Source organism: Esox lucius, chromosome 6 (genome assembly GCF_011004845.1).
Source record: "Esox lucius isolate fEsoLuc1 chromosome 6, fEsoLuc1.pri, whole genome shotgun sequence".
In the NCBI taxonomy this organism is placed as follows: Eukaryota; Metazoa; Chordata; class Actinopteri; order Esociformes; family Esocidae; genus Esox; species Esox lucius.
The window spans coordinates 24,362,445-24,379,242 of NC_047574.1; the positions used below are offsets into that span (position 1 = coordinate 24,362,445).

At 47.1% G+C, this 16,798-nt stretch overlaps 1 protein-coding gene across 2 annotated transcripts in view; it reads left to right on the forward strand.

Annotated features, from left to right (window-relative positions):
- The window catches only part of thada (THADA armadillo repeat containing), a 66,448-nt gene that overhangs the window by 32,796 nt on the left and 16,854 nt on the right, over nt 1-16,798 (forward strand). For both annotated transcript variants that reach the window (XM_034292558.1, XM_034292557.1), the window contains exons 29-31: nt 3,662-3,830; nt 11,376-11,479; nt 13,461-13,543. In XM_034292558.1, coding sequence (XP_034148449.1) covers nt 3,662-3,830; nt 11,376-11,479; nt 13,461-13,543 — 356 coding nt within the window. The remainder of the gene's footprint in view (nt 1-3,661; nt 3,831-11,375; nt 11,480-13,460; nt 13,544-16,798) is intronic.

The window sequence follows — 16,798 nt, forward strand, 5'->3', positions numbered from 1 at the left end:
TTTGGTCTCTCCCTCTGTCAATTCATTTCATATACTTTATAGGTATGACAATGTACATATCGCCGAAGAGTATTTTAGAAAATAAAATGGATTCATTCGCAACATTACTTGAGGAAAAGCAACAACACAAACATGATGGCCCTGTTGACAGTCAGTAGAACACCAGGGAATTGCCAGGGGAGAAATAAAACATGTATAATAATAGTGAGAATACCAATGACATCTGCTGTAAACCACACTGCAGTCTTTCTTTCTCCCTCACTAACACTCTTCCTCTCTCTGTCTTTATAGACATTCTCATGTTAGGTAATGTTGCCCTCTAGACTATTGGTGTTGGATCATGTCGTGTCTGTTTTGGTGGCTTGGAAGGAAAAATAAATAGTTGGAGAGTTCAGCGTGCATTAAGATGGAGGGAGACCGAGAGGATGAGTGGACGTGTGCGGTGTGTTTCAGGGTGAAAGGTCGTGTGAGCGTGCACGCTTGCATGCTCGTGTATTGCTGAGAAAGGGGGGAGGGCCTGTCAACGGGGTTGTAAACACATCTTCCAGTCTTCCAGGCCAAGCTGAAACTCCAATCAGCAGAGCATCTTTATTTTGACATTCCGTTCCGTAAGCTGCCGTGATGGATGGACGCTCTCCTGCTCTTGTTGTTCTGGAACGGCCGGCTGGAGTTTCCAGAGCGAAGCCTCATGGCCAAGGCCGATCGTAAAGCACTCAGATCCTCTAGCTTCACAACCAGTGTTCACGTTCTCACACGCGCACTCACACGCGCACACACACGCGCAGGACGCTCGGCCGCCAGCATCACCCCTGATTTCCCTCAGTCTTCTACCCTGTAACTCTTGCCTTTTCACCCGTTACTTTCCGCCCCTACGCCTCCCCTCTTCATTTCCTCTCCTTTCTGAACCCTCCTCCCCAACCCAGGCATGCGGAGGAGGAGAAATGAGAGATGCTATCAACGTGTGTGTGTGTAAACAGTTCCATGTGGAGCTCCAGAATGTTGGCTGTGGACATAAATGATGAAAATGCCCTCGTTAGACACAGTTTCTCTCTCTGTTCAGAAAATCCACAGAGACCCTGCCTTTCTGTCTGTCTGGCTTGATAATGTAAATCAGGTCGGTCGGTCCTCCCAGTCATAACCATCGTCCTGTCACATAAGACCCAGTCCACATCATGAGGGTTTTTGGTGCCATCACAGGACAGCTAGACAAAACGAGGCAAATGGTGGCAGGTGTTTTGAGTGACTGCACTATGACCGCATTCCGTGATCCCTTGGCATAGAACAGTGCAGTTTATTGTGCATGTTCATATTTCCTTGCCAACTAAAAAACTATTTGAATATGTCGGATGTGGACTATTTTAAAATAGATAGACATCAGTCCGCTCATTTCTTTAGAACTTGAACACACTGCCATACAGTCAACTGTTTGTTCACTCTTACCCAAAGATGTGTGTGTCGAGGTTTCTGTGAGCAGCATTTTACCTACTACACTGCTCAAAAGAATTGAGGGAACACGTAATCGTCACTTTATAACATCAAGTCAATTAAAGTTCAGGGATATCAGTCTGTCCAGTTAGGAATCATAAGCGATTGTGCATCACTGTCACCTGTTTTCTTGCTGTTGGAGAGGCAACAGCAAGACAACCCCCAGAAAGGGAATGGTTTTGCAGGTGGTGGCCACAGACAATTGCTCTCTCCTTATCCTTCCTAACTGATTTTTCTCTAGTATTGAGTTTTGCTAGTGTCCTTGTCACTACTGGTAACGTGAGGCGGTACCTCCAGCCCATTTGGGTTGCACAGGTTGTCCAGCTCCTCCAGATGGCACATCTATACGTGCTGTCGCAAGATTTGCTGTGTCTCCCAGTACAGTCTGAAGAGAATGGAGGAGATACCAGGAGAAAGGGCCCTTATACGAGGAGAGGTGGACAGGGATGTAGAAGGGCATCAACCCAGTAGCAGGACCGGTACCTACAGGGGGAGCACTTCCAGAGCCCTACAAAATGTCCTCCAACGGGCTACTGGTGTGCATGTAGTGACCAAACTATCAGAAACAGACTCCATGACGTAGGCTAGTGGGTCATGTTCTCATAGCCCAGCACTGTGCAGCTCCATTGGCATTCACCAGAGAACACCAGAATTGGCAGGTCCGACATTTGCGGCCCCTTCTCTTTGCAGATGAGAGCAGGTTCACACTGAGCATGTGACAGACGTGAAAGAGTCTGAAGACGCTGTGGTGAATGTTATGCTGCCTGCAACATCATCCAAAATGACCAGTTTGGCGGTGGGTCAGTTATGGTCTGGGGAGGCATATCCTTGGAGGGTCGCAAAGACCTCCACCTGCTAGCCAACGGTACCCTGACTGCTGTTAGGTACCGGGATGAAATCCTCAGGCCCATCGTCAGACCTTTCACTGTTGCAGTGGGACCTGGGTTCCACATGGTGCAGGACAATGTCTGGCCTCATGTGGCCGGAGTGTGTATGCAGTTCCTGAATAACAAAGGCATTAACGCTGTTGACTGGCCCTCACGTTCCCCATACATGAATCCAATTGAGGACCTCTGGGATGTTATGTATCAGTGCATATGACGCTGCCAAGAACTGCCACAGACTGTCCAGGATTTCACTGATGCCCTGATCCAGGACTGGGGGAGATCCCCCAGGATGCCATCTGCCGTCTCATCAGGTGCATGCCCAGACATTGTCAGGAGTGCATACCGGCACGTGGGGGCCATACACACTACTGAGTCACATTATGAGATGCTGTGATGAAATGTACACACGTTGGAACAACCATAGATTTAAATTGTTTACTTAGATTTTTGGTATGAGTTTGATTCCAACCCTCAGTCGGTTGGTGTATTTGGTTTCCATTGACTATTATGTCATTTTGTTCTCAAAGAATTACACAATATACAGTAAAGATTATTTTTCTTCAATATATTTCATTAATCGAGACACTGTGTGATTTAAGTGCTCCTTGAATATTTTGGAGCAGTGTATTTATTTAGAAACATCTGCCTAAACCAGATGTTTAGGCTTGGATTGAAACAACTATTCTGGTGTTCATTTTGATTTTGCAAAAGTGATAGTTTTTTCTGCTAGTAAATATAGCTCTTAGGTAGCTTCTAACTGTGCCATTGACATTGAGGCACCTTGTAAAGGTGTTACGAATGTATTTTCTTCAAAGGAGGGTTTCAGGCGACAGTAAGGCAGTGGCGTTGTCTACTCCTCCTCCTGGCACCAATCAATGTGAATCCTTCGACCACTCCAAACTAAATTCAAGCCGCCTCCAAAATGACTATTTATCAACACCACCACCCCACCCACAACTTTTCACTGTCTGAAATTGAGCTGAGTGATACCCTTTAATTTCAGGAAAAATTGCAAAATGTACTGGTCATCCTGATGCGTTTGGTTCATAACCCAGGAAGAGTAGCTGTAGACTAGCTTGGTGCTAGCAGGGCTCCTCATGGTAAATGCTACTGCAAACCACCTTGGGTTGGGCTCACAGCAATCACATTAAGATTGTGGTACTTCAAATCTGGCTTTTGAATATGGCTTAAAATAGAATGCCGTTCTTACACCTAATTCTCTTGTGCCTCTGTGCTTGCTGGGGCTTTTTAATATAACCACGATGTCATCTGGCATGTTTGTATTCCAGGTGTGGTCATTCTGCTGTCTACCGGACTCGTGAGATGGCAGCCCGGGCCCTGGTCCCGTTCGTCATGGTAACCCAGGTCCCCTCCACTATCCAGGCTCTACTAGACGACCTGCCTCTGGAGCCTGCCCCTAGAACTCAGCAGAACCGCATCCATGGAACCCTGCTCCAGGTCAAAAACCCAGTCCGCTCTCCAATACTGACCCGCTGAGTACCGCTAATGACGTTCGGTGTCAACACACACAGCTCTGTAGACGTCCTGTCAACACACAGTGATCCCTTCCATGTTATCACATGGTGACCGCCCCCGAGTAAACACATGTTTAGCAACACAGAAACAGCGTTGGGAGAGATTTCAACAGATTTTTGTTTATTTATGGAGGGGGGGGGGGGCATTCATAACTTGTCCTCTTTTATTGACGAGAGAGAAACCTCTTGGACTGATGGGGTAGACTGGGGGAAGACTGAAGACAAAGGGCCGGTTCAAAACCATGCCGACTCCGATTTCTACCATGGACACTGTCTGGACCACACAGACCACTGAATCTTGTTTAGGATTCTCCTTCTGTGATCTGACAGTTCTGATTTGATAGTGGTTTCTCGTCTTCAATAAGGGTTAGGTTTCAGGGAGGTCGGTGGGACTGAGGAATGGGTGGGGGTGCAGGGGGGTGGCGGGTTGTAAAAAGAACCAGATGGATAGAAGGAAGGCTTGGAGCTGGGACCAGGAACTGGAAATGATCAACAACAACCACTTACGTCTGATGTCTTTCCCTAAGAATGAGTAACCGACACTACATTTGAAAATGAGATTGGTTTGTTACTCTGAGTGATTGTCCCCGTTTCAAGCTAGTTGTGGTATTTTAACTGTGGCTCTCTATTCAACCTGCTTCAACTTTCCAACACTGTCACAAGATGAAATATAAATGGATTTAATCAGGTGTTTTTTCTGCTACTGATCAACACAAAATAAGTTAATTTTGAAGTGAGAATTGAATATGCAAATAGTTTTGCAGTATTTACAAAAGATAAAATTATTAAATGTCTAAGTATTCACCCCCTTTGCAACCTGAATGAGTGGTGGTGCCACCAACTGTCATTAGAAGTAATGTAATTAGTTGAATTGAGTCCACCTGTGTGCAATCAAGATGTTTCATAGGATTTCAGGTTAAAAAAAATCTGTGTTTCTGGCAGGTCCATTAAAGAACATTGAAAGCAAATCCAGAATAAGGTTCCTCAAAAGCAGCAATCGGGTACGATACAAGAACATTACCAAGGTATTGAATAGTCCTCTGAGCACAGGTGTACAGTCGATTATTAAGAATTGGAGTGAACTGTGAATGTCTCTAGAACAGGCCTTCCTCGTAAACTTAGTATAAAGAAGGGCATTAGTCAGGGAGACCACTAGGAAGTCTCGTTTCTAAATGGGTGCGGCACCCATGGTAGCCAATCACAGGGGCCCCCCAAGATGTTTATCTTATGGCAGAATACAATTATATTATGATTAATTTGCTACATACTATTTAGTTGACATTGAAATGATAAACATCTACATTTTCTATGATTTCATAATGCATTTGTATGATCAACCAGTCTGTGACTTTGGAAGTGTAGCTAGTGTTGCCAGATTGGACAGATTCCCCATTAAGTGGGCTATTTTTAATGACAGAGTGCATTTTGTATGTGGAGTCCGTGGGTGATTGGGCCTATATTGTCAGTGAATCTGCCAACCCTGGGTATAACATCGGATTTTGTCGGCTCATTTGCTAAGGATCTGAGCAGTGGAAAATTAAGTAACAAAACATAAAACTGGAACATAGGTACAGTGGGGCAAAAAATTATTTAGTCAGCCACCAATTGTGTAAGTTCTCCCACTTAAAAAGATGAGAAAGGCCTGTAAGTTTCATCATAGGTACACTTCAACTATGAGAGACAGATTTTTTTTCTCCAGAAAATCACATTGTAGGATTTTTAATCAATTTGTTGGTAAATTATGGTGGAAAATAAGTATTTGGTCAATAACAAAAGTTAATCTCAATACTTTGTTATATACCCTTTGTTGGCAATGACAGAGGTCAAACGTTTTCTGTAAGTCTTCACAAGGTTTTCACACACTGTTGCTGGTATTTTGGCCCATTCCTCCATGCAGATCTCCTCTAGGGCAGTGATGTTTTGGGGCTGTCGCTGGGCAACACAGACTTTCAACTCCCTCCAAAGATTTCTATGGGGTTGAGATCTGGTGACTGGCTAGGCCACTCCAGGACCTTGAAATGCTTCTTACGAAGCCACTCCTTCGTTGCCCGGGCGGTGTGTTTGGTATCATTGTCATGCTGAAAGACCCAGCCACGTTTCATCTTCAATGCCCATTTTTCACTCAAAATCTCAAGATACATGGCCCCATTCATTCTTTCCTTTACACGGATCAGTCGTCCTGGGCCCTTTGCAGAAAAACAGCCCCAAGCATGGTGTTCTTTGGATGCAACTCAGCATTCTTTCTCCTCCAAACACAACAAGTTGAGTTTTTACCAAACCTTTTATTAAAAAGGTTTAATCTGACCATATGACATTCTCCCAATCCAAATCTGGACCATCCGAATGCTCTCTAACAAACCTCAGACAAGCCTGGACATGTACTGGCTTAAGCAGGGGGACACGTCTGGCACTGCAGGATTTGAGTCTCTGGCGGTGTAGTGTGCTACTGATAGCCTTTGTTACTTTGGTCCCAGCTCTCTGCAGGTCATTCACTAGGTCCCCCGTGTGGTTCTGGGATTTTTGCTCACTGTTCTTGTGATCATTTTGACCCCACAGGGTGAGATCTTGCGTGGAGCCCCGGATCGAAGGAGATTATCAGTGGTCTTGTATGTCTTCCATTTTCTTATAAATGCTCCCACAGTTGATTTCTTCACACCAAGCTGCTTACCTATTGCAGATTCAGTCTTCCCAGCCTGGTGCAGTTCTACAATTTTGTTTCTGGTGTCCTTTGACAGCTCTTTGGTCTTGGCCATAGTGGAGTTTGGAGTGTGACTGTTTGAGGTTGTGGATAGGTGTCTTTTATACTGATAAGTTCAGACAGGTGCCATTAATACAGTTAACGAGTGGAGGACAGAGGAGCCTCTTAAAGAAGTTGTTACAGGTCTGTGAGAGCCAGAAATATTGCTCGTTGTAGGTGACCAAATACTTATTTTACCAAGGAATTTACCAATAAATTCATAACAAATCCTACAATGTGATTCTCTGGAATTTTCTTTCTCATTTTGTCTCTCATAGTTGAAATGTACCTATGATAAAAATTACAGGCCTCTCATATTTCTAAGTGGCAGAACTTGCACAATTGGTGGCTGACTAAATACTTTCTAGTCCCACTGTATGTCTGCCACTCAGAGGACAGAAAAGCAATACATTATAAAAAATTGTATATAATGATATGTGCCCTTGAGAAACATCTTTAGTAAAGTTGTTGAGTAGCAGAAGCAAGAGAAAATGGATAGATCTGATGTTACAATGACAGGAGGAGCAATTGCAGCTTATTGTGAAAGGAGATTTTATAATCCAATTGCAAAAGCAGCTAGCAACGAAGCTTTGTAACTGCTGGTACGTTTTGTTGTAGCCTAATGACAAGCTCTTGTTCATCATGGTATGGGAAACATGTAACATTTTGGGAGAATAGTATTAAATATTTATTATCTTTATATTATCTATTAGTTTGGAAATCTGGTAGCAAGACTTTTGTTATGGTGGTGGTGGTAGTGGGGACTTCCACAGCGAAGGTTTGCACCCATGGTATAGAAAGCTAAGCTCCGCCACTGGTCAGTAGGCCGGGTGCTTTAGTGGTCTTTATGGGATGGTGGCAAAAAGAAAACGACTCATCAAATCTCGGCAGGTGCGAGAGTAGTATTAAAGAGAATATTAAATGGTCTGATAACACCAAATTACAAATTTTGGACCCCAATGCTAACTGCTATGTTTGTTCAAGCCTAACACCGCACATCATCCTGAGACCACCATCCATACCATGAAGCCTGGTGGTGGCAGCAACATGCTGTGGGGATGCTTCTCTGTGTCAGGGCCATGGAAAGTTGTTAAGATTCAGGGGAAATGGATGCAACAAAATAGAGAGAAATTCTGTAAGAAACCCTGCTGAAGTGTGTAAGAGAACTGGGACTTGGAGAAGATTTATTGTCGACAGTGACCTCAAGGATAGAACCAAAGCTAAACCGTGTCTTTAAAAAAAAAAAAAAAAAAGTCAATGTCCTGTAATGGGCCAGTAAAAGCACAGACCGCCATCCAATTGCAAATATGTGGAAAGAGTAGATAATTGCTGTTTACTAAAGGTCCCAATTCAACTTGAGGGCACTTGAGCAATTTTGCAAAGAATGGGCAAAGATTGCGGTGTCCAGTGCAAAGTTGAGACTTATCCAAATACACTCATGGCTATAAATGCTACCAATGGTTGCAAAGGTGTCTCTACCAAATATTGACTAAAGGGGGTGAATACAATCAATTATTTTCTGTTTTGTATTTTTTATGAATTCAGTAATTTGTGGATTTCATTTTTCACTTTGGCATTATGGACTTATGCCTGTGATCATGTTTTGTCCATATCCCCCCCAGTTCTAGAATGGCTTATTCAAGGCATTGGTGCTTCCTGAACTTTCCTGTCATGGTGATCATATGTGGAGCATCCACACCTCTTCCTTCAGCTCTTTCTGTCGTTGAGGTCGGCAGTCAGTGTTTCCTGTCAAATGTTTAGGTTCTTCAGGCCTTGGCCTCATCCTCTCCCCCTTGGCCTCATCTTCCACCGTTGTCTCCCATATTATACAGAGAGACGCTTGAGGCTTTGCGTTCCCTCCAAAGTACCCTGATGTTGTCAGAAAGACCGCAGAGTCATTTTCAAGGGTTTATTCGATTGCTGACTTCATATTGAAACACTCAATCTACACATGCAAGTTTTTAGCAAGTGCAGTGTATAAACAGTTGCTGTGAAGGGACGTTAACATTCGTTTTAAGTTGTAAATCTGGAGAAAAGAACAGCATTGAAACAACTGATAGTATACAGTCTTCTGCTATCAAAGTACTCAAGATTGTTTAGATGAGAACACTCAAAATGGTTTCAATGGGCTGTTGTTTGTGCATGTGTGGCGGGGGGGGGGGGGGGTTAGGGGCACAGACAGACTGAGAGACAGACAGTCATGCTGCTGGGAAAGTAGATGTTTATGTTCTGACCTCTGTCAATGGGAGATATTTCACCCTTATTGGAAGAAATATATATATTCTGATTAACGTTATCTTCTATAGCTATCCAGAATCCCCCTTTCCACACAAACCCCAACATTACAACACACACACATCTTTACACAGTACTAGAACACACACACACTTCCCTGCTTTCTCCTCCCCCAAACCCCTGGCTTTGTGTGACCTTCCCCACCCCCGTGGACACCACGCCCCAGTAGGCAACGCTTCCAGGTATTCGAGAGAGCTGTGTGATTAAAGCACCACCAAACACAATGCTAGCCAGCTCTGCCCCAGCCCATCCAATAAGTTCTGTTGACACAACCTCCCAGGCTCCCCTGGACCCGCCTAATGAGGGAATTGGCGAACCGATGCTAACAGAGCCCGACGCCCGCTCCCTTTGCCCGACACGCGCCACCAACGCCACGTAGGCCTGGCTTCCCAGCATGCATAGCGCGGTCAGGAGCGTTTCTTAAGGTCAGGTCGTGGGGAATTAATCCTTTGTGTGTTTCCGCAACACAAGTCAAGAGTTGGTGCCACCGTGGGCTTGTCCATTTTTTCTGTTGTGAAGTGGGTAGGGTTTCAGCTCAGCGTTGTTGCTGTGGGCGAGTAACCTCTGTCAGAGCTATTCGGTCGTGACACCGGTCCGGCTGTCTTGCCGATTCTAGCCTGGACCCAGGCCTGATAGTGCTGTGCTGCCAGGTATCCAGCTTATGTGGCTGACCATTGGTTTGTTGGCAAGAACGCACAAACAAATCTGGAACCGGCTTTCACTAGACAGGCTGTGTAACGTCTGGAACCGGGAGGACCAGGATATAGTGAGGTGGTATGGAACAAGGCTGGAACCAAGCTATTGTGAGACCGGTTATGTAACATATTTGGAATTTGGATGTAGTCCCTTAAGGTGCCCTTAACCTTCCCCAGAAGATGGACTATGGTGGTCTCTCGGCGCTAAGCTTCTTAGTCTCTGTGTTGCTGTGGGACTGCGTGTGTCGTTAGTGTTCGTATGGAACTAAATCCAGATTTTTACAAAATGTTTCTTCCCACTTGTCTTGAAGATTTGGCCGTGTTATTAATGTGTTTTTAGTTGTTCCTTGTTGCCTGGGCAACTTGAATGTCTTGCTCCAGCTAACTGCTGCTGTGCGCCCATGGATGTTCGTTTTCAGTGAGTCTGGATGCGAGGACCTTTAAGGCAGTTGCTTGAACACATTCTAACCATTCTTCATGTACAGGGCCATGAACCTATGGACAGGGCCATGAAACCTGCGGGTGAAGTGATGCTTTGAAAATGCTGAATGTAATTCACTGTGATTGGTTAGAGAGGAGCCCATCACTGATGATTTTGTCTTGTTCCACACCTCATTTTGACATCACCACAGTCAGCTTTAACAACGACAGTCTTAGACTGAAATACGTAACAAATGGAGAACCAAAAGACGTGTGTGTTGGTGTGTGTAGGGGTGTGTGTGTGTCTGTGTCTAGCCGTGCCCTGTGGTCAATCCCTGCTTGTGAATGTGGGAGGGACTGCAGTCTGATAACAGCCTCTGAAGAGGCCTCACACACCACCGCTATTTTTACCAGATTAAGAAGTGGCGCACAACGCACAACCTCGACAGGAACCGTAACACGACTAAAAACAACTCATACGAAGAGGGTGTGAATTAGTTTGGAATTTAGCTCAGACATTGTCAGATGAAAGTGTCCCCAAAGCATATGCGCCTCCTCCCAACAGCCCAGGTCAAAACCTGTTACCCTTAAACTGCTCCTCTACACAGGCGCTGACCTCTGACCCAGATATTCTTTCTCTTTGCCTTTACCTGCTGTTTCCTGGATCTCCACTCTTAGCCCTTCCCACTCTGCCTCATTTTCTTTGCTCCGTGTCATGTTTTTTTGAAGGAAGGTTTTGGTTTCTATAAATATTCCAGTTTCCTCCAAATGGGGCCGGATCATTCCGGCTGAGACTCCTGCTAGGGACTTCCCAAGCCAGTGTGTCAAAGGGGCAGGGAACGCCGAAGAGAGAGAGAGGCAGAAAAGGGGTGTAGCGGCTGCTATTTGTGAGAGCCAGTGGGTGTTGGCTGGGAGGGCATGGAGGGTGGCTGGCTCGGTGGGGGGTGATGGGGGGGGGGGGTTAGCAGGGCTCAGTGGCCAGGCCTGGTGCTACGTGGTCGGCATGGTTGGTCTGGTTTTCCCCCTGTTGCCTTCCTGCACTGCGTAATGAATGGCTTCCTCCCACTGTGGCCGTGGCCCAGATAAAGAGTATACTTACCAAGGCCCAGAATACAGAGTACATAGACTGGAGGACCATGGAGGCTCAGACACTCAGCACCCAGTCTAATAGACTGCACAGCATCTGACCCAGTCACACACTGTCATGCAGTCGGTTGGCCTCATGGAAAACTCGCCAGTTCCCACTGCAGTCTTTGGGACGGACGAGACGCTATTACCAAACCCGTTTCAACTGATTGTGTGCTTGTGTTTTGTCGTCTAGGTGCTGTTCCTGCTGCGCTCCTACCAGGCGGACGCGCACAGACCCCAGGCTGCAGGAAGTGACATCAGCAAAGCCCTGCGACCGCGAATGTGGCTCGCTTCCAGGTAGTCACCGATTTGCTGCCGTGCGCGGGGTGCGTGCTCACACACGTGCACGCGGGCACACATAACAGTCCCCTGCTGATGTTGAGAAGAAAAGCTCCTTGTTCCTCTGACCATCTCCTTGGCTGGGTTGCCTTCACACTCTACACAGGCTTCCATTTCAAAGGCAGTGACCGGCACCTCCCCGCCCCAAACCAGGGCCCAGAGATGGGGTCTGAGATTACCCCTGACAGGCCTAGCTTATGGAGGTCATCGCCCAGCCCAAAACAGCGTCTGACCAGGGAAGCAGGAGATAAGGCGGGGATTGGGGGGGGGGGGGGGGGGGGGTCAAGGGGTTTAGCTAGCTATCTGGCAACGATACGCTTGGTTCCCACTGATGGCAGCTTATTAAGATGACCATGTGGATTCTTGTTCGGTCAGGCGCGGCGCCGTCTGTCCGTTTGATGGCTTGCCGCTTCACAACCCCAGCGCAGCGCAGAGATCCTGGACGCACACGCTGATGGCATGTCAGAGAGAGGCTCTTCTCCCTGCTAATATCCCGTCTCCCCGTACACAAAAGAGCTCGTTTGAAGCATCCATCGACAAACTGGTGAACAGGCGTTGTAAATTAGAGATTCAGACTTCACAAACAACTCTCTTCTTTAGGCTCACAAAGTTAATAATATCCTAATAATCTCCATGCAGTTGGGATTCATTTAGGAAGGAATGAATGACACAAGGTTTTGCGTCAACAGATCTAATGACAGAATGCTGTGAAGAGTTCAGTGGAACATTGACAGTGGGAGCCAGGCGCTGTCATTGGCATACAGTTTGATCGTAACAAAGTTTCAGGAGGAGCCAGCCCTCTGCGCTCTCTCAGACCATCCTGGTTGGCTTTGGCGGTGGCTGAAGGTTGACCTCATCTCCTGCACCATACACAACGTGGCGCCTCAGGATCTTACGGAGAGGGATTGTGCTGTTTGGCAGCTTGACATTGCTGTGGCTCATCCTTAGACAGTCCTGTTCTCACTTCAACCACTCTCTGCTCTGTGTGTGTTTTAATATCGGAGTGATGAAATTAACACACTGTCCTCCTTGTTCTCACACACCGACTTGTGGCTTTTTCCAGCGTTGTGGTTACACGCCTCACGAACACACACACACATACACCCCGTTACCCGCTTGACAGAGGCACGCGTATACACACCCCGTTACACCCTGACAGAGGCACGCGTATACACACCCCGTTACACCCTGACAGAGGCACGCGTATACACACCCCGTTACCCGCTTGACAGAGGCACGCGTATACACACCCCGTTACACCCTGACAGAGGCACGCGTATACACACCCCGTTACACCCTGACAAGCTGGTGTAGGACTCTGGGACATGGATACACTTCCATTAATGTCTATTTCCAAAAGAGGGCGCTGCAAATTGGCTCAACACCGTCCCCAGTCTTTGGACAAGATTGTCGCTCCTGGGTCGAGGGCCTGGAAGCACGACCGCGGGAGAGAACGCTCTCTTTGAAACGCCCCTTGAAACGTTTCTGCTGCACTTCCTGGTTGAGCGTCCTGATCGATCCTACCAAGCCGGCCTGCGATGACGCAGGCCTTAATCACAATTTGGGGGGCAGCGTGGACTTGCGAAGAGAGGAACACGTGTAAAATCATGACGAATAAAAATAATATAGATATGTTTTCAAAAGGAAATTCCCATACATATTACGGCATATTGTTAAACATATTACTGCATAATACTTTTACTCAGCTGACCCAGTCATTAACCATAATGTAGCCGTTATGGATGCATTTGTCCATACCACAATGACGCTGTACTAGCCAAACGCCGTGCGCTGACATTCACCTTAGAACGGACAGCAGGCCCATTGTGTCAACAGACGACCCTTTCATGGAGTTCTGTGTTCTCTGTGAATAAAGCGCTTATTATGGCGAACCGTCGAGCCTGATTGTTCAGCATCATCCCTCTCTCCCTCTCTACAGGCGCAACCCGTGTTTGGTGACCCGAGGAGCGTTCGTGGACGTGCTGGGGGCCGTGTGTGGCCCGGGGGCCTCTCCTTCCGGAGGTACGTGAACCAGACAAGCCGCTGGTGCGCTTTTCAGTGCCTGCTTTAATTCCGGTCTCTGCAGGTCAGTCATTTTCTTGGGGATGATCCATTGACATGTAGTGTAGTTGGAAATTACAGCCTAATGGAGCCTTCTCCTATCTGGAATGCATGTTTGATGCGTGTATTGAATTTCTGCAACAGCGGGTGGTCAAATTAAGATGCCACATCAGTAGGGCAGTAGATAACATGACAAGTGCTCATTGGTTAGGTTGAGGTTGTGGTGTTTGTGTCTTTTCAAAGGGTTTTCTTTCTTTTGTTGCCAACTGAGCGTGACCCTTCTAGCTGGGACTGGGGGCATGTTTGATATGGGAACGCATTTGGATTGAGGTGTACCAAATCCTTCGAGTTGAAACGGCGGTAAAATCAGTTCAGAAAAACACACGTGTGTTCTTTTTCCGACGGGGGATTTTCCTCACCTGGTCGATTTCGTGTCACCCGGCCTCGCTCTCAGGTCTGAACCGCTCCGATTTCGGAGGAATGTATGAGCTGTAGACCACCAACATCACGGCAGGGCCTGTCCAACAGGCCAACATTTTGACTGATTGTTAACAGAATTGTTGTTAGCTCTGTGGCCACAGTGGTTTAAAGAAGCTTCGCGTTGGACGTGCGTGTGCGTGCATGTGCATGTGCATGCGTGTTCGGGGCCTTCACAGTGGAAGAATGGGAAACAAATGCGAACCTCTGACAGATGGTGGGTTTTGGGCCTGTGACTGGGGGGCGGGGGGGTGGGGGGGCGGGGGGGTGGGGCGTGTTCCTGGCCCATGTGCTCAACACATGTCCCGGGAGTGGAAAGGTTTACCGCTTCTTAAAACAAGCCCGCATTCAGCCGGACCGGCCCACTGGGCCCTTACATAACACTCACTACAGCCTCCCTCTGCTCAGCTCTACTCCATCCTCCTGTCCTTCACTGCCCTGTTCCCTGTCCGTCCTCCTGTCTCTTACTTTTTCTGTCATTCTCGCTTCCTTTCCATCTCTCTTTCTCGGTTTAGTTTTCTCGTTCCCTCGTAGAACGTTGTGGCGTTGAGCATGACAGAAATATTTTTGGAAGTCGACTGTGTTTTATTCAGGGGCCAAGGTGATAGATGGAGGTGAACAGTCCTCCCTCTGCATCATCGCTACGTAGGTGCCGGGCTGGATTCGGGCCAGTTTCTGCCGCTGTGGATCGGCCTGTTGAGGGGGGAGTACAGGGTTTAGCATCTCTTCTCCACATGCGCCTGTCGGCGGCAACTCGTTTGATCCATCTGGACCCGTAAATCCCCCTCCCTCTGCCCCGCACCAGCCGAGCCAGTTAAAACATCAGCAGCACATTAGCCCCCGCCCCACCTCCCCCCACGCAGACAGACAAACAGAAAGAGAGAGTTAAACAGGGCACGTTTGGGTTTTGCCGGCGGTGCATGGTTTTGGTGTGGGGGGGTTGCGTTGATAATGACGTGGAAGCCGGCCGTGTAAAGAGTCAAGCGTGGACCTACCTAGAAACACACACACACATACAGAGACACACAGCCCCACACACACACATACACATACAAAGACACAGACCCACACACATACAGAGACACATTTCGACTGTAGTGGTTGTGTCAGCATATTAGTCTAGTCCCCTGTCTGCTTAACTTATGACCGCGCGCACACCCTGGCTGGATCAGGTTAGCACGGGATATGGCTAAAGCGCTGGACACCCTGGCTGGATCAGGTTAGCACGGGATATGGCTAAAGCGCTGGACACCCTGGCTGGATCAGGTTAGCACGGGATATGGCTAAAGCGCTGGACACACTGGCCTTTCTTTTATTGTGAACTTGCACAAATCTGGCTATTTTACACTCTTTCGTTCATGCTTACACAGACACACACACACACACACCATAATTTATTCTCATACACATACTGGCCTGGTTCATAACAGACGCATGTAACCTCTGAGCTTCACAGTGTGACTTTTAAGACTGTGCCAAAGGAAATGGTTTGTGAAACGGACTGAACTGGGTTTTTTACCATGCGTCTTGGATGGGATTATGAAAGTCTGCACAGTGAAAACGTTTGTTTACCTTTAATCCAAATCCATCATGCCGGATGGATATTTACACGTTTTAAAGCAGTCCAGTGTGAGTCTGGCCAAGTTTATTTAAACCAAATATTGTGGTTTCATTTTGGTTTAAATATTTGACCAGTGTTTTGAATAGAGACGCGCGCGCACACACCCCCACACACACACACCCTGCCTACGTAGCTTGTTCTAACACACTGGCTCTCTCATAGCCTCTCCCAGTTCCACATGTTAAACCTTGATCTACATATTTTTTTTTCTTTCGGTTTCCGAGTACTTGGTGTTCTTTTTGCTTTGATTTTCTCATCATGGTTGTAGAGTGTTTTACTTATTTGATTAATCCTGAAGTTTTTCTCGTGTTGTGTTCTGGTTGTTTGTGAGGTACACCGCTGAACTAAAAGAGCTTTTTAAGAGTCATTCTGACGCGGCCAGTTGGTCTCTGTTGGTCTCTGTTTTTGGTGATTTCGGTGGGCGGTCGTTTTGTGGTTGAGTGGTCATGGTGACTGCAGGCCTCAGTCTGACCGTGTGTGTGTGTGTTTTCTCTGACTACTGTCCTGTAAAGTAAAAACATATAGAAAAGTTACTAGCCTCTGCTATTCATTGTCCTTAAACACACACGCAGCCAGTCTGTCCCTGTGTGGCCATTACAATGCCATTGTAAAAAAAGGCCTTTGCCTAGTTCTTCCCTCTTTAGTTTTTCTCCCGGCTCTCTGGGCTGGTGTGATGCATATCTGGATCTTGTTTAAAGGGATACCAGAGTCAGGAGTTTGGGCTGCTCCCTCTTTGACTCCATTCAGCTCTGCCAGGAATGTGTGTGTGTCCTTTAACTGAGAGCCTGACAACCCAGGGGTGCAGTGCCCCAGTCACCCACCCCCCCCTCTCTGACTCACTCCTGTTCTTCTCCACCCCTTCATCATAACTGTCCTCCCGTTACGGTCATTACAGGACACTCATGCTGCCGCCGGCCCCTTTGACGATCAGGTTCCACGGTAACCTTTTCTGTCTCCGCGGTAACCCTATCCCCGTCTCCAGGGGAATGCGGCATTTCCCGCACCTTTGTCCAACCCATGTCGATTGGCCCTCGGGGGCCAGATTTGGTTGCGATGCTGAGAGAGGAGGATGAGTTGTGTGTTGTATGTTTGTTTTTTTTGTTTGTTTTTTTGCTAAA